Source organism: Cololabis saira, chromosome 5, assembly GCF_033807715.1.
Source record: "Cololabis saira isolate AMF1-May2022 chromosome 5, fColSai1.1, whole genome shotgun sequence".
In the NCBI taxonomy this organism is placed as follows: domain Eukaryota; kingdom Metazoa; phylum Chordata; class Actinopteri; order Beloniformes; family Belonidae; genus Cololabis; species Cololabis saira.
In genome coordinates, this window is record NC_084591.1 from 21,150,392 (window position 1) to 21,174,361 (window position 23,970).

Below are 23,970 nucleotides of genomic sequence, written 5' to 3' on the forward strand. Positions count from 1 at the left end.
TTCTTTATTTGGCGCAAGCAGCACATGTTTTTTCAGATAGCTTTGTGCAATAATGAAATGCGGCACCTTGTTTTTGTGTGAAACATCGTTGAGCCGTTGTCTGAGTGTTGGACTGTGCTCCAGTGTGTTCACCACACCAGAAACAGCTGGGATTTTATAAAAAAAAAAAAAATCAATGACATTACATTAATTTTCTGCAGAAATGCTGCCATGACAGATGTGTGAATGGCCGTTGCTGAGGGCACTGATGCAACCCCATACCATCACTCTGGCTCTGGGGCTTTTCACCGACAACAATCTGGATGGGTCTTTTTGTCTTTTGTCCAGAGTGCAAAGTTTGCATTCAATGTTTTAATAAAAAAATTCAACAAACTTTTTAAACATCTCTCAAAAAAAAAAAACACAAAAAAAAAGATCTGCAGTCCTTACTTGCCAGACCAGAACACACATTTCTCCTGGGTGCTGCCTCAGAGCCCAGACACCTCTGGATGGATCGGGTAACACAAGGCCTCTTTCTAAACATTAACAGCTTTATCTACAGTATTGATTCTGTCGCACTCATCTCTTTGGAACTCTTCAAACTTTTAGTACTATTTTGCTGACACAGTATCACAAGTTTGTCAAGGTACAGTATAAAGTACTACAGTGTTCAATGATATCGTTAATGTGCAACTTAAGATTGGCTTGAATGTTGTCATCATTTTGTGAGAGTTTTGTATTAAATTGCATTAAAATCCTTAGTGTCATAAATATTTACCGGCTGCAACTATGTGAGAGGAATTGAGAGAATGAGAGTAATCTGTAACTGGATAGTAACTGGATGTTAATGATTTCTAGCAGTTTCCTGACGACCTTCCTGTTGAACTAACCTGCAGTCACAGTCTTTATTCCAGGAGAAAGTGGAGGGGCGTCCCTCTGATCTCAGGATCCCTGCAGCACAGCCAGTGAGTTGTACGGTGATCCAACCCTCAGAACAGCTTTATACATCACAGGAGCAGATATAAGTACCTTAAATGTGTAATGCATAATAGGTTTAGGGTGCTGACATGACAGATATGAGAGATTTGAGGGTTCTTAAGTGTATAACAGAGGTTTGCAGAAAGGAAACGTCACCACTGTCGAGAAAGGAGTCTTTGGCTAATTTAAGATGATTTGTAGGCAACTCCAGCGGATTACTCCAAAGCCTGTAGTTCGAGTTATTTGTGCCTTAGTCAGTTCACGTTTGCACGCCATAACTTGATCCGAATAACCCACGGCTGTTTCAGGCTGAGCACTAAGGCGCTGATCATGAGGTCATTTAAACTCAGGCTGCAGTCCCTGTTCCACATACAAATCAGCACAAAGCGTATCATTTCTACAAACCCAGACGGCTCAGTGTGTCTGAAGTGACCCGTTACCAGCAGTCATCGCCGGGTCCAATGCAGGAGGAGACTCAACTTTCACTGATGCCTCTGGGATTCCCTCCAAATTCTCTGATTCTGACTCTTGGTTCTGGCAGTTCATGTGAATATTTAGTATGATGTCATGTGTTTTTAGATAAACCTGCATGATTGAAGCTCGTCATCTCAATCCCAGCTGGTCTTCTCAGGCTGTGTGAAAGTGATTTATCTAAATTTGTCCGTAGGTTAATCATGCCGGTACTCGTAGAAGCCACGGCTGAGTGAGAGAGACACGTGTAGTTCAGGTTTTGAAATACTTCCAGCTGTGCTGGTGCAGCTTGTAAACTCCCACATGATGCATATGCACCCATGCAGCTGATGTATCGTAAAAGGGAAGTGGCAGACAGGAAGAGGAAAGGCGGCATCTATTTCCCTCTATTCATTTGCTGTTTAATAAGATGGTGAGGCCACTGACAACGCGAACATCCTGCCTGCCGCTCTGCCTCGGCCCCTTGTCCACAGCATTTCTGGCCAGATGTGCAGCTCTGCACATGTGTACCTTGGTTTGGTGGAAACAGTCATGGTTTCTTGCAAATTCGGAATTTGTACAAAATAATAACTAGTTGGGGTTGTTGGGGCTAAATAAGAGAGCAAAAGCTCAACGTTGGCAATATGTTCAATATGTTTTTTAGCTTTTTTGTGTTTTCTTTCTGAAAGTTATATGAGAGTACTGGCACCAGTCGTGTTTCTGTAGCTACAGCCGCGGCCAGGTAGCTGAGCTTTCTGTTATCACTGGGAGAGCAGCTCGTCCGTCTGTCCAAAGGAAACAGACTTGTGTGCCAGCACCTTGAAAACACGGAGAGCAGAACATTGTTGTCTTTGCAATCACAAGCAAAAAGAAAAAATAAATGAATGAAACAAAAACAAAGGGAATTCTGCCTCCTGAAGGCTGGTAAATGAGCTGTTTTCTTTTTTATTAAAAATGTACCATTGCACCGACCTGATTGATGGGAAACGTATACCCAACAAGACGGCTGTCAGTTGAGAAAATAAAAAAATAATAATTAATTAGGTAATTTAACGTGCGTGTGAGACAAACGATGCCAGTTGATCCTCAAACGAAGAGGAGAGATTGTAAAAAGGGAATACAGGTACAGATAGACAGTCAAAGAAACGAGAGAAATTTCAAAGCAATATGACTTGAAAACTGGTGTGGTGTGTTTGTTCTCAGGTGTAGGTCGTTTTGGATAAAAGCGTCTGCTAAATAGTAGTGGTAGTGGTAGTAGTAGATGTAGTAGTAGTAGCAGTAGCATTAGTAGTAGGAAAACCAAAACTGCGTAGAAACAGGAGTCTGTTTTGGAACTAAAATCAGCCCAACAGCCGAACATACAGTCAGTCCAGAAAGTATTCAGAACGCTTAATTTTTCCCACATTCATGTTACAGCCATATTGATAATAGGAATAAATTCTTTTTTTTTCTCAGAATTCTACACAAAACACCCCATAATGACAACATGAAAGGAGTTTTGTTATGAGTTTTGTAAATTTATAAAAAATAAAAAACTATAAATATCACCTGTGCGTAAGTATTCAGAACGTTTGCCATGAAGCTCAAAATTGAGCTCTGGTTCATTCTGTTTCCACTGATCTCTCTCAAGTTGTTTCTACAGCTTAAGGTGCGGGTATGCTTCTGCGTCACACACACGCAGAGCACACGGCGCACCCGTGACGCCGTCACGAATCGTTCAGAGTTCTCCGTCTCTCCATTTGGTCGCGGTGCAGTACCCCCCGCGGCCACTAGTTAGCGATCTTTTTCTGAATGGTTTATCCGACTTTTTCCGGTCACAGTAAATCAAAGAAATAAGGACAACTATTGTGCAAAAAACAAAAACAAAAAAAATCACATATAAACGAAGAAAAAAGCCCTGGAAGTTCACTACTGATTCAAACCGGAAACCGGAAATGCTTCGCTTTCAAACGAACCAATCACAGCCCTCTCGGTCTGCGTGTGGTCGGCGTCTCCTCGACGCGTAGTTACAATTTTCGGGAGGTGCACGTCACTGACGGCGCATGTGACGGCGTGTCCTCTGCGTGTACAAAAACCACACGCCGTAGACACGGCGTCGTTTTGACGCAGAAGCATAATTCAGCCTTTAATCGGAGTCCACCTGTGGTGAATTCAGTTGATTGGACTTGATTTGGAAAGACACACACCTGTCTATATAAGCTCTCACAGTTGGCAGTGCATGTTGCAACACAAACCAAACATGAAGTCAAAAGAATTGTCTTCAGAACACGAAACAGGATTGTTTCGCAGCCATTTCATTGTAAAGCATTGTAATTGTATTGTAAAGCACTCATGAAGGCATGGAGCTACCAGACAGAAGCAGTACAGACAACATCCCACCCACTGGACTGTTACGATGCCCCCCCCCCCCCCAGGACCTGGACAAACCCACCCCAACAGCTGTGACCTGCACCAGATACTGGCAGAACCACATGTGAGATTACAACGGACTCGAAAAGAAGACAATTGTAAAGCACTTTGTGACTGGTGTCTGTGAAAGGTGCTTGACAAACAAAAGTTACTTCTTGACCTGTTGGACTGTCCGGTGGCTCATCAGTGACTCAGAACAACGTGTTTGGAGTGGGTGTTTCCTGTTCCCCAGTAACTCTGGTGCCGCTCTAACTGGCTCGCTCTCTGACCACAGAGTGGACATAAAGAGTTGGATCAAAGCACCTGCAAGGGCAGGTGGCTGACAGATGTTGGACTGATGTTAACAGCACGGTTGCAGGCACTGACCACGCAAACACTGGTCCCACCAGGTTTCAACATGTCTACTCGTTTCTGAAGAATCTGAGCCTTTTATGTTTGTGTTTATTATATCTGTGACTGTAGTATTAGTTTTAGATATAGTACTATGTTTGCTTGAGGGAAAAATAACCTTCTTTCACAGAATCAATGGATGTAAATGAAATGCAGGGGTGCATGTGTGCGTGTGTGTGTTTGTGTGTGTGTGTGTGTGTGTGTCACAGATGGTGTCAGGCATCATTACCTATTTCAAATATCAGTAGAAAATGATTGATAAGTTTCTGCTGCTCATCTCTGATTACACCCACCTGTGGGAACTCATGGGAGTGTACACACACACACACACACACACACACACACACACACACACACTCTCTCTGCTGCAGCCTGTCATCTCTTCCCTTTTCCTTGTAGGAACATTTAACTTATTTACCTTTCCAGACTAACCGTCTCTCGCACGAGCACACAGATCTGGTAAATATTATAATCTGGTAAAGCTTGAAAAGCTGAAACGTGCAGATGTATTTTCTCTGATAGGAGTGAGGAAAATTAACCCATATCAATACAGACGTTGCAACTGAGAGCAGCTGATCTCAACTGCCCCTCCGTTAAGCTTGTACAGGGCAATTGGTTGTTTTTAAAGTACAGACTTGCATCTTGTAATTGGTTGCATGAATTCCTGCTATCCAGCTTCCTCAGCTGATGATTCCTAGAATCATGGAAAACTGCAGTTCCTTGAATCACCACCAGGAACTGGTTCCAAAAACGAGTTTGACCGTAATGTTTTTTTTGTACCAGGCCAGGAGAAACGCACTTTATCAACCAATAAGACTGAAAGTTGACTCAGACGTTTGCTAGCAACTATCACATCCTCCCCCGTAATTGTTGCTATCACACTTAGCAAAGCAACCAGCCATCCGTACAAACCCAGCATCGGCTAAATGAGACAGTCATTTCTGATTTCCCACGAGAACAAATGAAACTGTATATACTGCTGTAAACGTCTACAGGTGGCTCAAAGAGGACTTTGATTGACACGTGACATGTTGGCTTCCGGACTCGAGCATCCTGGCTACCGCACAAAGAAAACTGGGCTTCTGTGATGGAAAATTCAGCCTTGGCCACTTGATTAAACCCAAACTGCTGGGAGCAGCAAAATAACAGCCTTGGCACAGCTAAATGTACAGACTGGTACTCTGCCCCAAAAAGATTAACACTGACCTTAAAGATGTTTTTGTCTACTCGAATCGTAAGAATGAATCATCCTTTGAGCCTTAAAATCATTATGCTTCCTTTGTTTCATCGTCATTCTGCATCAAGACGCCTCATGGATGTTCTGACTCTTTTGCATGCAACTGTTTAATTAAATCTACTGAAATCTGGATCATCTCTCAAGTCTTATTCTTGATAACTTAGACGCTCAGTTTCAGGCCAGTTGTTCATCTAGTTGGGAAGAACACATTAAAGAGCATTTGATGGGTTTTTCCACAAAAGCTGCAAAGTGGCTCTTCAGAAACCGATGGGTCACGTGACCTCGTTCTTCCTCCACTGTTGTTCAGTCTATGGGTCTATGGTTGGGGTACAGCTAGCTGTTATCACTTTATCTTAACTTAGCGCAGAGGGTTTTTGGTGCATTTTGACATCTGAACTGTAACTCAGGAGCCAAGACGGCATTATCACTCTGGTTTAAGAGATATTGCTTGTTGTGCCGTTAACTGTACTAATGGATCACTGCCTTGCTTCTCTGTGGTATACGGTATCTTTATTTTGAGGTGCTCACCAAGGTCAAGAAATGCTTTTTTTCCCTCTTTAATTGCTTTTGGCCCAATTATTGCAACTTTCTTCATCATCATAATACAAGCGATGTTTGGTGATGTTAGTTATGATGGCTGCTGTTTCTTGATAATACCTTTTTAAAATACTACTAAACACTTCTAAATGTAATCATACGAAACTAAAACTAAACATGGCAGTGGACTCCTGAAAATGATGTGGCTCCTTAAAGGTTGCAGAGGTTTGTGTCAGTTACATCACCTCTGCTTTCTCCCTTTATTTCCTTTTAAAAGTGACGGTAATTGTTCCACTCCGACTGAGCCCTTCCCACATGGAAAACTGATTACTGAAATAGATGAAACAGATGTCCTTCCTGTGATCCCAGTGATGAGGACAACGCCAAATGAACTGTTCTCACACATTTCCAGTTTTCCACCTTTCCTCTTTTGGTGTTTTCCTTTTTTCCAACAGGTGAAGCCTCAGTGCCTCGTGTGATGGAGCTGATGAGGCAGAGCTTCTCCAACGCCCTCAGCGGACACATCGAGTAAAGTCCAAGCTCTTCACCCTCTCAGCTAAGGGGCAAGAAAGAGGATGAGATGGAAACAACTTTTCATGTGTCACATGTCATCTTACTGGCTCCACATTTCTTTCAGATATGAAGATCAATAATAATCTAAGTAATATACTGTTTGTGTCTGGAGACAGTTCTGCACAAAACCTTCAGCTTTAAAGGACCTCTGTTTTTCATCGTGTGTGTGATACTCTACTGGCAAAACAACAAAACATACACACTTCTATAGAGAAAATTGTTAATTCCAGCTGTGCTGAAGAGATGTGTGTTCAACAGGATAGTTAAGGGAACAGCGGTTGACGGGACTGTGCACACGCTGACTGTTGTTTCGGGTCTTTTTATGAGCTGTGAATGCAACACCTAGAGACTACGCTTGTTTTACTTCAGCGTTGCTCCAAAAGCACTAAAATTGGTTGTGACCTTCAGAGCAGAAGTGGTTCACATCTTTTTTTTTTTTTTTTAATAATACAAAACGGGTAACAATACAAGTGCGCAAAACAAAAACGCATACAGGTACAAGACAAGAGGGGACACTAGAAAACAAACAGACAAAAAAACCAGTACAAAACCACAAAATTAATGTTTTTGCTCAGATTTCTTCTATGTGGCCGTGTATGTGGGTGTGTGTTAGGGCGTTTATGTGTGGTGTGTAAGAGTATGATGGTTTTCTAGAATGATGGTTATTTTAGGAAAGAGACAACAGCCAAATAAATAGGATAAATAAATAAGGAAAAATGATTAAAAAAAGGGTTCACATTATTTTGACATATTGCACATTTATCCCAGCAAATTAAGTGCTGATTTCAGTTTATTTAGTTTAAATCAAAAGATGGCTTTAAAAACATCCAAATGTTTTGTGGGTTGTGATGAGCCCCGACTATAACTGTGATCAGATGATTGATGATCAGACTCAGGAAACGCTCCGTACACAGGATCAGAAAGATCTCAAGAACTCTGTTCACTCCAGATTTCATCGTCTTTACTCAGAAACCAGATCTAAAATACTGCCAACAACTTTCAAAGAATCCTTCAGAGTGTGTGAAGGAAGAACAGACTGTTCAGTTTTCAGGTCTGGTAAGTTTGTTTTTATTCACACAGTTTAAAACAAATCTGGAGATCTGGAGCCCGTCGCTGTTCATCTGAAGTCTGACTTCCGTCTGTCTGGACGAGTGGCCTTCATGAAACGGTGATCATCCCTCCGTCCTGTCATGAGCCTCAACTGACTAGCAGACGAGGGAAGAAACTACATATAACCGAGGCGGCTGAATAAAACAAAGCAGAAAAGTGCAGAACCGGCTCCTCGAGTTCATAAACGTCAGGGCCGGACTCCCTCCTCCTCCCGAATAAATCACTGTTGTTTATCGTCTGCTCTCGCTCCTCACACTCTGCTAGTTTTCTCTCTCTCTCTTATACACCATCCTGTTCTGGATAATGAGACTTAAACTGACAGAGCACTTCAGCAAAACAAACTGGAACAATCCAATCCAAAGGTCATCGTGTTAAACTCTAATACGCTGGGTGTAAATTTGAAGCTGCACTTTGCAGCAGAGTCTGAGTTACTTTGCTGTAATTAAAGTCTCTCCCCTCTGTCGTCAGAAGTGAGGTCCTGCTGTCCAGAGACTTTTACTTCTAGCTTGTTGTCTGAGGCAGAAACCAGCACGAGCCTCGTGTCGTGAGTGCAGAGATCGGGGACAGATGGCGGGAGTCTCGCACAGTATTAACACAGACATGAAACCCAGAGTTTTACACTGAAACCACCACAATGTTACACAATTTTAAATCTTTTGACCTCTCTTACTTGATGATTTGAAGTCTTATTAGGTTAAAAAATGAGAATAATATAATTGTAGGAATAAGTTTATTTTTTTTATTTATTTTTTTTACTTTATTTTTATTGAAAAAAACAGACATTCCTTGACAACATCACAAATTATACATGACAGCATTAAAATTAATAACAAAATGGGGCCAGTGGGGCCTAGAAAGTTGAATAAAACTGAAAAATAATAAATAGATAAATGGACAATTAAGACATTCTGCGTACCCGGGGTTCTCCTCCGTTGGAGAGGTAACTTACAATAGGGAGCCATCTCCTCACAAAAACATCAGACCTTAATTGTAATTGAGCAGTTAAAGCCTCCATACACCTCCCTTAGCTTCTGTAGGTGACTGTGTGTTCAACCACTTTATTGTTACCATTTTCCTAGCAGTCAATGTATATATGTAACAAGTGCTCTTGGTCTCTTGTGTACTTCAGGAGTCAGATCAAAAAGAAACTGACTTGAATAATATATTAATTCCCATAACTTTATCTGTCTCACTCTTTAACCCCTTCCAAAAAGCAGTATATCCAGCAGTATATCGCCGCTGGATTCCCTGCAAATTTAGAGACCACAGCGGGCGTCTTAAAGAACCTAGTGTTCATCTTCCAATCAAACTCCTTCCACATGTTACTATTGATAACTTTATGACATGCAATGCACATTGTTTCCCTTCCTCAATTATAATATTTAACTCCAGCTCCCATTTGTTTTTAATATGGAATAAGTTTAATTGAACTTCTACAGCAGGTCAGTGTGGACTTAAGCTTGAATGTTTCTGCAGAGCCTGGTAGAAAACCATTGCTCTGAAGGTCTTCCACCTCTGGAGATGGATAACTAAATGTTCAATGTGGACAAGTATTATAAATACCTCACACTGTAAAGCTGAAAGATAATTTCCCACAGAAGCGGGGTTATGTATATTCTTCTTTCTCTATTGGTGTCTAACCACTTAAATTACTGAAATGTGAAGTTTTGGGGGAATTGTTGGATTATCTACATCATAACATTAATTCTCCTCAAAAATATCACAGAAAATATAAGTTGGCCTCAGGATCAAACTCAGTAGATGGATCTGCATGAAGGATTTGGTTTATTGTTTTTTCTTGGTACCATTTTTTGAAATGGATGCTTTATATGGGATGGTTAAATAAACTTAATGGATTTTGACACCTTTGTAAGAGAAGTTGTGATGACACCTGGAGCCGAACAGCTTCACAGGAAGGACTCTTTCCATCCAGCATCTTGGCGTTGAAGGTTGTAAACTATTGCTCCGACTTCTGATGCTGCGCTACTCTTTACTCCAACAGCTTCGCTTACGCTGTTGCTGCCACGCTGCGATCCCGGGCGTGTGATCGCGCTCCGTTCTCTTGTCAATCCACGTCTTAATGAGAGTTGACGTGGCAGAACAGCAGCTCTGGCCCTGCAAGCTGCTCCGGACTCATTATTTATGATCTTGGCCTCTTACTCATTAGTCAGTGAAGGACTTCATGGAGGATTTGTATTTAGACACATTGTGTCCCGGGGTTAGAACCCATCTCAATAAATAAATAACAAGCTCAGCGACTAGTTACTCAGGGGTCAGTGCTCGGTGTGAGCTCCGAGGAAAGGCTAATGATGGAGGGGGAGCTAATGTGCCAGGGTCACTGCTTTCTGCCTAGGATCCAGCCCAAGCTCTTCTGTTTTTTCTTTCTTCAAGCCTGATATTTTCAAACCTTGGATCAACTTGAATGACAATATTTTTGGTTTGGACAGTAACTGGTTCTGGGTGGTTTCTCCGTCCACCTCCAGGTTTACAGTTTTGGTCTCAAACTCGCATGGTTCATTGCCATATAAGTTAATATAACCCCTTCTGCAGTTGTTGACAAATTAACTTGGAGAAAACCAAACTTGCAGACATCTATCAAGTTGATTAAAAACAAAAAAAGCCTCCCAGGCAGAAACCACTGTCAGTCAACATTCTCCAAATGCCTCCTGCTGTACGCAGGATGTGTGTTTGTAAATTGTCCTCTGACATAACACTCATTCTAGCTCTCACTTCTCTTTACGTAATCCAAGATTCTGTGTTTTACACTATTTGTTAATTTCCATGTATTTCTATATTCTAGGGCCCTTTCAAGAGTCTCAGAGTGAGACTAACCTATGAGCATGAACATCAAACATGAGGCCTCTGGTAAATGTCACCATGTTAGGAGGATCACTGCAGATGTGTCACATCGATTCATCTGACCACGACACACCACACCTGTCAAGTCTCCCGTTTTGGCCGGGAAACGGCTGTATTTTACCGTCTTTCCCGCCGTCCTCCCGCATCAATATTTTCCCGTAAATTTCCCTTTTTATAATATAATAATATATATAAAAAGCATTATTGTGCCTCTACAAACTGATCTGCCACTTGCTGTAGCCTGAGTGGCAGTTCTCACAAGGTTAGTGGCAACAACGGGAACAAATCAGAGATGGATGGATGTAACGAGAGAGAAGACATTTCTGCCAAAACAGCGAAGACTTTGTGTAAATATCTCTAAAAATGGGAAACCGAACTCTTTATTCCTAAAGAGGAGCAGGATGGGGCTCAGTTACCCGTTCTGAAAGATTTGTAACTGCGTTTTTACTGTCTCTCACGGGGAAGAAACGATATCCACCAGAGAGCCACAAGAGTGAAAATGACAAATTAAATGTTTCACTTGAAGACAATCAATGTGTATATAAACTGAAAATATTCAAAATAAATAAATGTGCTTTAATTCCCCTTTGCATTTTCATTTAGGCTCTATTATAGGAATTACATACACAGGGATGTCCACAGCATTTCAGTGTCAACAAAGGTCAGATTATCAGATTCTGAGCACATAGTTGTAGTTTGTAAGTGGTTGACAGGTTGATATTTTAGATTTTTTTGTAAACCTGTCTTAAAAAATAGGACCTCGGTTGGGCTGGTGGGACAGCGGCGGAAAATGTCCCTTATTTTTAAATCCAAAACCTGACAGGTATGCAACACACACATCGCCAATGACGCTGCATCCCAGAGGCCTCCAGGCCCCGAGAAGCTGACACCATCTCCAGGTAACACCATCTCCAGGTAACACCATCTCCAGGTAACACCATCTCCAGGTAACACCGTCTCCAGGTAACACCATCTCCAGGTAACACCATCTCCAGGTAACACCGTCTCCAGGTAACACCGTCTCCAGGTAACACCATCTCCAGGTAACACCATCTCCAGGTAACACCATCTCCAGGTAACACCATCTCCAGGTAACACCATCTCCAGGTAACACCGTCTCCAGGTAACACCGTCTCCAGGTAACACCGTCTCCAGGTAACACCATCTCCAGGTAACACCATCTCCAGGTAACACCGTCTCAAGGTAACACCATCTCCAGGTAACACCATCTCCAGGTAACACCATCTCCAGGTAACACCATCTCCAGGTAACACCATCTCCAGGTAACATCATCTCCAGGTAACACCATCTCCAGGTAACACCATCTCCAGGTAACACCGTCTCCAGGTAACACCGTCTCCAGGTAACACCGTCTCCAGGTAACACCATCTCCAGGTAACACCATCTCCAGGTAACACCATCTCCAGGTAACACCGTCTCCAGGTAACACCATCTCCAGGTAACACCGTCTCCAGGTAACACCATCTCCAGGTAACACCGTCTCCAGGTAACACCATCTCCAGGTAACACCATCACCTTCTCCAGGTAACACCATCTCCAGGTAACACCATCTCCAGGTAACACCATCTCCAGGTAACACCATCTCCAGGTAACACCGTCTCCAGGTAACACCATCTCCAGGTAACACCATCTCCAGGTAACACCATCTCCAGGTAACACCATCTCCAGGTAACACCATCTCCAGGTAACACCATCTCCAGGTAACACCATCTCCAGGTAACACCATCTCCAGGTAACACCATCTCCAGGTAACACCGTCTCCAGGTAACACCATCTCCAGGTAACACCATCTCTAGGTAACACAAACATGCTGGACTGTGGACATGGAGAGTTTCTAACATGGACCGTTTGCAAAGTTGCTGTTGCAGAACCTGCCGTGTTACACGGCCAGTCTGCTCAAACATCTGTTAACAAACATCTGAACGTCAGTTAGGACGCTATAAAAAAATATCACATGTCCTCTTCCGTTAAAGAGCTTTTTATTAGATTTTTATCATTGCTTTATTTCATTTTTTTAACAGAGGTGGCTAGTTGGAAAGGACTTTTCTGTTTTAATCAGCAGCATCAATTAAGCTGCATCCGTCACCAGCTGTGTGACAAGCTGGTGTCGCTTTCGCAGTCGTCCTCGCATCCACACAGCTTAGAGGGACAAATGAGAGTGCGCGTGTTTTCTGGGTACAGTATTCTGCAGGATTCAGATGTGGATAACATGCTTCTCCTCCGAAACGTCCTGTTGGAACATGAAATAATGGATCTGAAGACGCAGGGACGTCAGTGCGACTTGTGCTGAACTCCAAACCCACGCAGTTGTGTTTGAGCTATCGCCAGGGATTAACTCCACACACAACAGCACGTGCACGCGTGTAGACTATCCTCTTTGGTCCGGGCTGGACAGCTGCTTGTGTATTCATGTCATCAGCCCCGAGGGACTCTGGGAAACTCATTTATGAAGTTCTCCGTGTAGTCGTAAGCCTTTGTTTTATTGTTGTGTGCTTCTTTGTTGCAGCTTTCCCTGGCAAGGTTTTCCATTGACTCTATACTGCTGAACTATGGTTATCCCCTCCTTCCTCTGTAATCACACGCACGCGCTGACCTCTGCATATACAGTATGCTTAAAGCCGCGCGCATTAGGACTGGACAGACTGATGGAAGCACGAGTGAACTGAATCCTGCATCACAATCAGATGCTGAGGCTTCGGGGTGAGGTCTTTGAAGAGCACAAACATGTCTTTTTTCCATCTATACATAAGATTAAAGCATGTTTTTGCCTTTAACGAACACGTTAATGTTGTATCTCATGCATGAAAGCCCTTCTGTTGTCGTGAAATGCTAATAAGATGCTTATACAACGCTGTTCTGACGTTCTCTGGGTTTATGGTAAAGGCTTGTCATGTAAGTATCGTTCACACACCCATGTTTTGTCAGCAGCTTGTGTTTGTAGTTGTGGTTATATAAATCATAGTGTTTTATATGTAATGTGAGCAGCTGCTGCTCGCTGGCGTCATAGCACCCAACGCCGTTCCTGCCAAACACACCAGGGGGTCCAGCGCTCACACAGACGGGGTTGCATAACGCAGCCGGATCACTCTCATTTCCTCTGTTGGCTGTTGTGTGTGTGTGTGTGTGTGTGTGTGTGTGTGTGTGTGTGTGTGTGTGTGTGTGTGTGTGTGTGTGTGTGTGTGTGTGTGTCCCTCCAGCCCGCATGTCGAGTCACATTATTTCCAGCGTTCCAAGTAAAATGAATGATCGCGCAGTGATTTATGCCAAGCTCGGCACCAGGAGGTCAAAGATCCACAATTATGAAGTCAGAGTAAGAAGAAGAAAATAAATCCATGCATATTTAAAGAGTGAGAGAGTTTATGCATCCTATCAGTGATGGGTTTGTTGGAGCAGCATTAACAGGTCTGCTTTTCCCTGTGAGGACTGAGCCTGGGCTGCAGGAGCAGCTGTCTTCAGAAACCTTTCCTCCCTCTCTTGTTAGCACCTTCTTCTGTTCGTGTTTGGGGTCAAAGCTCGGGGCAGGAACTGCAGAGCATGTGCAGGGCGTGAACGCCAGCTTCAGTCCAACTGAACACACACACAGAGGAGAGATTCAACTTCCAGCAGCAACATACAGTAGTGTGTTACTCCCACTGATTAATGGTTATTATTATTATTGATTATTATTTATTGCTAGTGATTGGAATCATCTGCAGCAAACACTTAAACTTCACACATTCATCCCATTCTCCTCCTTCAAAAATACACTCCCAACACTAATCTGTGATTATTGCACGTTTGTAACTCTTCCGGACCAGCGCTGCCACTTTTTATTCATATTATTTTATGTGTTGTGTGTTTTTATATATCGTGTTTGATTGTTTGATTGTTTGTTTCACTGTGATTGTATGTGTTCGACTCTTTGTGCTGCCTCTTGCCCAGGTCGTCATTGTAAATGAGAAACTGTTCTCAACTGACTTACCTGGTTAAATAAAGGTTAAATTAAAAAAAAAAAAAAATTAGTCAAACTAAGAGAATAAGTTGTATTCTGTGGCTCATTTAACATGTTTGTTTATTGATTAGATTAATTATATGAAAGCAAATAACTTTTTCTCCCACAAGCTACTGTACATCTTTTGGTACTTTTCTGAATAAATTGTGTGATTAACACATATGGAAGGTGGTTCGGTACGCATGATGGTCATAGACGACAAATGAACAAGTTATGTCATCTCATCAGATATTTTTTCTGTTTTCTTTGCCAAGTATATATTTGTTGATATTTAGCTGTTGTGGACTGAGAGGTTTATCTATTTTGTTTTCTCTCTTTCAGTATTTGGGTCAGTTTTGATAGACATGAAGGTTTGCACATACAGATAAGGGGAGACTGGTTTAAACCTCACTGTTGGGAGATTTGATTTTCTTAATAGTGACTCGGCACACACAGTTTTTGACGTGGTGACCTTTGACATTTGTTTGCCATCTATGGCACAGCCAAAGAGACGGAGCAGGACGATAAAGCGGGCGACGCTGAAGGCGGCGTCTGATCCTCCGAGGGGCTGGAGCCGGTAACTGGCCGCGGCGGCTGCTAATGCTCCGAGCAGGCGGCGGCTGAAACTCTGCCGGCCTATCAGTTACAAGCTCTGGCAGATCAGACGCCGCCGTTGCCAAGAACGCAGCCTCCGCCAGCTCCTCAGCTATCTCAAATTCAGCCTTTTTACTGTTACGCAAGATGGGGACATTGTTTGGTTAACACAAAATCGCTGCCCACAGTCCTCTCCAAGACCACTGCTGACCACTGGACTTTGCAGCTTTGCTGAGTCAAATATAAAACATTGTTTTTGATCCAACTAGCTGGAAAAACCAAGTTAGCACTTTTTGTATTAAAAAAAAAACCTGGCCTGTTACCTGGAGCCAAAATAATGGAGCAAACATGTTGCTAAGAACCTGGTGCTGATGGAGGATGACTGCAGAAAGACAAGGACAAATTATTTGCTTTCATATCATTAATCTAATAAATAAACAAACTTGTCAAAGCTTGACAAAGTAATGAAAACAGATGGAGGTAACGCGAGTCACGTCAGTCAAAGACGAGGCTTGCAGTACTGAGGAATTCAAGCAGGTAATTAGAGCATGTGCAGGTTTAACAACATTTCTGTAAATGAAAAGTAGATCAGATCACAGCAGGTGTATCGCGTGACAAGTCGGGACAAGACGCAGATCAGTGGTGTAACGGCTGACTTTGCCGAGAGACGGTTGTTCTGGGAAAATATCTCCTACACATGACGGAGTACAAGTGTGACACTCTTTCACTCTTTACTGCAGAACCACGTAGACGTTTATTCATGTAATAACAACATGATACTTCCTTTAGGTTACCAAGATAGAGGATATACATTACGTAAGACGCTCAAGTGGCCAAACTTGAACCGTCACTTTTGTCCCTTTCAGGATTTAAACCTGTCAAGTGACTGTCGAGTTTAAATCATTTTCATACCTTACAGATTTGTCAGAAATTAAATGAAAACCTTCAGTTCTTTGGAGTACAGCTTCCACTTGCATCTTCAACTGGAAATAAAGCACCAACTGCCTTCAGTGATTACTTTTGGGCTCGGTTTTCGTAGCTTTTCTCTCTTATATTAACTCCTTAACTACTTTCAGTGCCTAAACTAGATGCTAGATGGCTGGAACTAGATTTCTTCAGCTCTTCCAAACATCAAAAGTGTTACTACACACACCTGTCACACTTCTCTTTCAGCCTCTAAATGTTTGAACTGAACTCGTTCTTTTCACTTTGATGATATCACCCCGTCCAGTCCTTGAACTTCAGCTTGAGATAGCTGACATTCAGACACACGTCTAAACGGCAGCTGTCTCCCGCCGGCTTCATCCGGGGCTGAATATTCAGCAAACACCATCTTATCAGTTGTCGTCATTCAGCGCCCACTCCAACCTGAAGCAACGTTTCTGTTAAACAACCATGGGTCTATTATTAGATGGTGATTCATGAAAACTTTCATTAGGGATCAAATTAAGGTGAATCAAAATAGTTTTGAATAAAAATTGGGTATATGTTTGCAGCAACAGGGCAATTAATATCAGAATAAATCAAAATACTATTTTAAGTGACAAGACAAACTTTTGTAAATGCATAAAAAGTTATCATAAAGAATGTTTCTACAGGTAGATCTTCCCCTTTTTTCTCAATTTTGTCATAAGTCAGTGCAAGTCGACTCCCGATGTCGCGCAAAGAGTCAATAGACCCAAAAAGAGGCGCGGTCATGACCTCTGCTTCTGTAGAGCCGGATCATTAATAAGACATTTATGGAAAGAGGGCAAGTGTTGAAGGAAGAGGCGTCTAACGCTCCTGCCTTGGCATCTATTCACAGACGCCTGCATGACGTCTGGAGTTGATTGTCTGGCACTATCTAGTCATGAATCTACAACAGACAGATTCCTGTACACATAACTCTTTGTATGCACTTCCTGTACACCCAGAAAGTTGAAATGACTTTAGTTCATCTGTCGGGACCCAACCCAGACTCTCACTTCAGTGCAATGACTTGAGTCTCGTCAGAAGCAGAGAGGCTGTTTTTGTGCATCCCAAAGGTGTTAATAATAATTGCCATTTTGCTGAGAACATGAATTTCATTTAATCTCAAAACTACTTCAGTTCACATTGATTTGGTCCCCAATGAAAGTTTACACTCATAAACCTGAGATGTTTCTTCTTATCCTTTAAGTTTTCACTATCTTGGCTAAACTTGTCCAACTTGTGCTGAAGTTTTCAAGTGAAGATTTGGACAGTTTGTGTGATTCTATTAACTGAGGCCTCCAGAAATGTTTTGTGAGCACGAGCTGCTTCCACAGCGAAGGAGAGATGCCACCGAATTTCTGAGATTCCCTTGGTCGGCCTGAAAGCAGTTTCACTTGTTAGTCATGAACAAGGAGCGTGCACGTGTCTGCACATCTAACAAGTTTACTTCTCTGTCCGAACGGTGACATGAAAAGGAAGTACAGATTAATATTAGTACCTCTAGCCCTCTGAAAGCAGCGTGAAAAAAGCTAGTCCAAGAGAACTTTACCATTTCTGAGAAACTCTGCACAACGTCAAAAAGCAGAAGCAGATTGTCTGAATCTTTTCAGTTTGTAGATGCTCACGTTTTTGTTTTTAGGCGGGAAAAAATGTGATGGAGGTGAAAATAGCATCGCTGACTTGCAGCCCTCTGTTTCTCCTGAAGAAAACTTAAACAAAAGAGCCGGCTGATTGTCCAGAGGTACATGTGTTGCAACATGCTGAAAACGTAAGACGTAGTTTATCATTGCTGTGAGCAGCATCCATTGATCTGGGGGGGGTCAGCGATGGAGAATGGCACTTTAAAGGTGGGTGAACTGTGACCCCCTTCCACTCCCCCTGAGGAGCATGTGAAGGGACGTGTCACTAAACTGTAACCTGAGCGCTACAGCTGCGCTCTGTACATCCAGGACTCTGTTTCATCCTCTCATCATTAATGCAGGAATTCACGCCAGAGTGATCAGGAGGCAGCGATTAAACGCGAGTATGCATGCTGAGCGCGGCGGCCTGGGAACAGGAGGGGAAATGCACATTATACAAACACGTGCGCATTGTTGAGCTCTGCTGGGCTCAAGTATGTAAACCATCTTTCCACTCTCAACATACAGACGTAAACTCGGGCTTGTGCACCGAAGACATTTAGCCAAGAGGTAGGTGGGGGGTGGGAGGACCTCAGGTTAAGTGTGAACGCACTGAGCTTCTCACACGTACAAATGCTTCCAGGGCAGTCAGTCACACCCAATAAAGCCACACACTAATCCAGGTTTTGCAGTTTATTTCAACACTAACAGTCATGTGTGATAATGTGCTGAGTGGCGTTACGCTGCTTACACACAGTGCATGCGACTTCTCTCGCCACGGTCTCTGAACCGCTGATCTACAGCCACACACCTGGAAAAAAGCACAGCCTGAGCCCAAACTGCTGCTGATGAAGTGATAGAAACGAGCTACACACAGGTCATCTTAGCATTCGGACACAGCTAGTTCCACAGAAACATCATCACCGGTTTGTTCGAGGTGTTACAAGGACATTATTATTATAGTCGAGCAGTTTGACATAACATCCTGACAAAACACACAGGCTTTCACAGAAAGGTGATGCTAAAACATGTGTGTGCTTCTAGTGTGATCTCGATGCCGTTGTCTGCCCGCTGGACCTGGAGGCGCAGCAGGAAGACATTTGCTTTGCAGCCACTATTTTCAAGTTAAAAAGTAAACCGACTCCTGAGGTGTTTCCTCTGGGCGTCTCAGCGTTCAGGGGTTTCAAAACGGAGCCGTTTCGCCTGGAAGCACGTGAAAGTCCCATCTCGTCCAGAGCTGCAGAGACCCAGATAGGTCATTTTTCACTTTTATTGCTTTGAATAAGTGTAACTTTTGTTCGGTTACATCTACGCTGGGAATTAAGGGAACTACGGAAGCCAAAGAAGACAAAATTAGGTAACTCTCCATAGTATGTTTGCATAAACGTCTTGGTTAGACATAACATGATCTGCATGGCAGAATCCTAATGTTCAGACTTGCACTTGTACTCCGAGTGCTTTTGAAATTACACGACGACATGCCCCATCCCTCTGATAAGGAATAAGTCCATGCTTTCATTCTCGATATAAACACAAGGCTTTTCTTTTCTGCTCACATTGATTATTTGATTATGGCTGACTAAGAAGCTTTTCGTGGAAATAAAGCCCTTTAGAGCAGCCAATCTGATGTTATAACAATAATCCCCCCCCCACCCCCCGCCCTCAAATAAAAGATTTAAAGGGGAACTTTAAAAATGTCATTTCATTCAATTCAACTCATCTGTTAACAGTCATTCCGGGGTGGGAGAGCAGATGTCTGGTGTTTTCTCACTCCAGCTAAGTAGCTTGGTGACGTTTCCTGTGATGTCTCTTACTGGGAACTGAGGCAGCATGAGCGTCTAATTCACATGCCGGCATTATAGGAAGTGTAGGATCCACAGTGTGAGGATGTTAAGCCGGCGACTAGTCCGAATGTCTCAGCCTCTGCTGCTTCCATCTGTTTTTAAAAGACATCTCTTTCCGAGACGTCCACTGTTACTGAATGTTTCCCTCAAATATAATTGCTTTGATGTGATTATAACAAACAGAGCAGATATAACTGTGCTTCATTGAAATGGTGCTAGTCTATATAGAAATGTGTAAGACGATAGACAGCTTACGTTTTAAAGGCTCAATACTTCACAAAGTTGAGAAACACGACTGTGAACGAGAGTCCCAGATGAACTGTGAGGACAAAATAACAGATTTGAGAAGAAGTTTGTAAATAAATGTGTTGCAGGAATACCTCCAATCACTTCTATGCGTGTTTATTAATTGTTTTAGGTGCTTATTATGCGTAAGAGACAGACTCCACATAGGAACAGTGATGTGTGAGCTGGGGGTCCGTGTTGCTCTGGATTTAAACAATAAGAAAATCTGCAGAAAAATCACTCGCAGCTGCAGTAAATGACCCCACTTTGACCGTGCCGTTATTCGAGAGAGCGTTTATATCACGTGTTGACCTGTACAGGGATGGAGAGACTACTTTATGCACTGAACATGAACATATACTTGATGTTGACCTGTTAGAGATCACGCCTGCTGGCCGTCTTTCCCACAAAGTTCTTCTTAAATAACACTTTGCCTTGCTTTTTAGCTGCTGAAACACGTTGATAATAAAGACAGCTGTTATCTGTTTGCAAACTGGGATCATGTTTATCCTTATCCCGGGACTATAGATCAGAAGCGGCTTGCTATAATACTCTTTTGGACTACTTCTCCTCATAAGATGTGCTTTGCTGATTTCCGTCATGGAGCTTAAAGGTCACACAAGGAGCAGCAACAGCTCTCAACCCTCCATCTGTGCATGCTGACCCATCTAGCTTATTGTGCAAAGACTACATATAGAAATTATTGCTCTAGAATTGCAGTCAGTACAGAGATGCGTTTGAGTTGGGGGCTCCTGCCAACACTTGGCCCCCTGAGTCCGTGGCTTGGAGTTACATCAGGGTCCACCATGCCTGCAGTCAGACTTTAGTCTACACCAGGGACTCGCACACGGGAGGGTTGTCCGAGTCCTGGCTGTGCATGGAGCTCAGCCCCGTGTCCGAGTCCTCGTCGTTGGCGTCACAAGCCTTTGCCAGGTCTCGGATCTGCTCCCCCCAGCCGCCACCGTCCTCTGCAGACCCCGACTCAGCCCCCAGTTCCTCCCCCTTCCCCTGCTCGGCCACAGTCGTGTTTGCTCGCTCTATTTCCATGGTTTCCACTTTGGCCAGCAGCTCCAAGAGCTCGCTCTCCTTAGTCTCCCAGAGCGCCAGACTCAGCTCCAGGTCCCCCCTGACGGCGTCCAGGTCCGTCTTCAGCCTCAGGCCGATGTACAGACTGGTGTCCAGCTGGGTTTTCACCCTTTCCTCCTCTTCCACCCCGAGCTCGGTCTCGGACAGAGACTCCGCTTTGGGCTCCGAGGAGGAGACGGCCGAGGACGCACATTTATGTGCGTCCTCGGCCGCGTCCGCGCCCGTCTCCTCCTCCCTCCTCCGCGCCATCCACCTCCGGTTCAGCTCCTCCTGGATCTCCCCGGTGATGCTCTCCACCAGAGCCTCCCTCTCCACCAGCTCCTCCTGCAGCCGCACCACCTCCTCGCAGCGCCGTGCGTAATCCTCCAACTGCGCCATCGCCTCCGCGTCCTGGCGCACCGGAGCAGCAGCTGCAGCTGCAGCAGCAGCAGTAGCATTATCTGCAGATGAATCCACCATGTACGTGTCCTGCACATAGTTCACCCCGTGCCTCTTGATGCGGTCCAAGTGCACCGTGGCCTCGTAGCGCTCGATCTCCCGGTCCAGCTCCCTGATCCTCTGCACCTGCTGGCGGATGGTGTGGTCCTGCGAGATCACCAGGTGCACCAGCGTCTCCATCCTCTCCACCGAGCTCTTATCCTTCCAAACCAAAGTCTGTTCTTTCTTCTTGTTCATCTTGTCCAGCTTCCTGAAGGCCTTGCGCACGATGCGCCTCTGCTTGTCCTGGGACAGGTTGTTGTTGGCGTTGGCGGCTGCGGCCGCGGAGGCGGCGGTCCAGCAGGTCCTGCTGCTCATGATGCCGGTGCCCTTGAGCAACTCGTCCCGGCTCTGGACCACCCTGGCCTCGGCGCTGCGGGGGCCGCTGTTGGGCAGAGACGCGTCGTGCTTGACCAGCACGAAGCGCACGTTGTCCTGCTCGTCCCCCCAGGCGGCCCACAGCCGCAGCAGCTTGGTCTTGTTGGGCAGAGTCCTCTCGAAGCCCCGCCACTTCTCCACCACGCAGTAGGACTGCGGGGAGCCGGACAGCATGGCGGCGGAGACCCCCTGCTGCAGGTTCTGGTCCTCCAGCAGGACCTGCACCACGTCCGCGCACGTGGTGCGCTTGGTGAGCCCCGACACCAGCTTCTCCTCCCGGCACACCCACACCGAGATCTTCCCCTCCTCCGGCTCCATGGCCGGAGACACAAATGAAAAAGAATCCAAAATAAAAAAAAAGAAGAAAAAAGTGTTTTTTTAGTGATTCCTCTCACTTCTAAGTATAAAAAACACTGGAAAGTGGATGTTTAGAGGAATAACGAGCGTCAAACGCTCCAGAAACATGTCCAGCAGTCCCGTCCTCGTCATCAGGTCTCCCTGTCACTGCGCTCAGGGATCCCGGGTTCGGACCCGGCTCCGATCAGACTGGTCCTTTTAACCAATGACATCCCTGCTGCTGCCGGGACCTCCGTGCGTTCTCCCGGCGCATCGGTCTGAGCGCCGGAGAGGAGGAGAGGAAGAGAAGAGAGGAGGAGAGGAGAGGAGAGCGTCCGTGCGTCAGGACGCGCCGCTCCGGAGTGCAGGAACAGCTGGGACCGCCTCCCCGTCTCTCTCTGACACACACACACACACACACACACACACACACACACACACACACACACACACACACACACACACACACACACACACACACACACACGGAACTGCCCTGAGACAGTGAAAGTCCTGTGTAAGTGCAGGTGGATGAATGAGAGGGAGCTGCCTCCCACACTTGTTTGCTTCACACTTATCCCACAGATTCTAAACAGGATTTTCCGATGAGCGTGTTTTCTGTTAACTGTTGATGTGCCACTTTCTCTACTCTGCTGCTCAAGGACGAGTCAATTAGTCTCTTTTTTATGAGCATCGTTTTATTCCCCCCCTAATTTATAAAAATAAGTGTATTGTTTTTACACTGGTATATTACTTATTCCAAATAACTCAAATGCGTTGATGCTTCTGCAGAACATTATACTGACGGCAGCGACTCTGCAGCGGCCACGTGACGCAGATCTGGACGGGTTTCAGGAGCTGTGACGCTCGGAACCAGAGAGGCAAGCAGGTGAAAACACAGATGCAAAAAATCGACCCTGCAAAAGTAGCACACGAGTTGTTACTTTAGCACCCCAGTTCTTAAACTTATTTGATAAAGTATGCTGAAGCACACGTTCCTGTTACCGATGTCTCTGCAGCGGCGGTGTAAAATACAGCCAGTTTACATTATATATCCAACACAGTTTAGAGGTAATACCTGCCCCATATCAATCATTATTGAACTGTATTGTGTTATTTGAAGTGTGATGCTCCCAGAGGTGGACAGAGTACTCGACCCCAGTACTTGAGTAAGAGTACAAATACTACTGGTCAAAATTTACTCCGTTACAAGTAAAAGTAGCTCAGTCAAAATATTACTCGAGTAAGAGTAGAAAAGTACTTGCTTTTAAAGGTACTTAAGTATCCAAAAGTAAATGAGTAAGAGTAAGAGTAAATTTCTTATTTTCCACATCAGTAAATTACTATATTCTTTCTAAATTAATTTAAGGATCTTTTAACTCTTGTTTCTGAGAATTAACTCTTTGAAACCAGCTGCACTGATGTGCTGCTTTTAGAACCACAATGTTATATAAAACCTGCAGAAACACCAAAAACAAATCAAATGAATGGGATCATAAGAGGACAGCAGATGATGCAGAGTTTATTAACAATCATGAACTGAAACCAAATGAACCTGCACCATTCAACTAAGTCTGGATCCCCCTCAAAGACCACTGCTTTACAAAAAACTACATCTCTGCTTTGTCTCTGCTATGTCTTGACTTGTTGCGGCTCTGTCTTGACAAACGCAGGCTACTTTGGCGGTATCGTTTTGAGGAGGCTTGACGTATTTCCGCTTTACGTACATCCCAGTGGAGAGCGTGCACTGTGATAGGTCTCCTTCTTTGACAAAAACAGCTTGTGTCCAATAGGATTTTAGGGAAGAAGAAAAAAGAGCAGACCTGAAAGTAACGAGTACTTTTCAGCCTTCCTAGAAATTTACTCGAGTAAAAGTAAAAATATTTG

General features: G+C 44.1%; 1 protein-coding gene across 1 annotated transcript; it reads right to left on the minus strand.

Moving 5' to 3' along the window:
- Nucleotides 1-18,304: 18,304 nt before the first annotated feature.
- Nucleotides 18,305-22,431, minus strand: rassf10a (Ras association domain family member 10a). The gene has a single exon (XM_061721176.1). The coding sequence runs from the start codon at nt 22,063-22,065 to the stop codon at nt 20,635-20,637; it is 1,431 nt and encodes a 476-aa protein (XP_061577160.1). The 5' UTR covers nt 22,066-22,431; the 3' UTR covers nt 18,305-20,634.
- Nucleotides 22,432-23,970: the final 1,539 nt, after the last annotated feature.

Excerpts from the sequence above, each read along its gene's own strand:
- rassf10a (XM_061721176.1), bottom strand. The coding sequence starts at position 22,065 with ATGGAGCCGGAGGAGGGGAAGATCTCGGTGTGGGTGTGCCGGGAGGAG.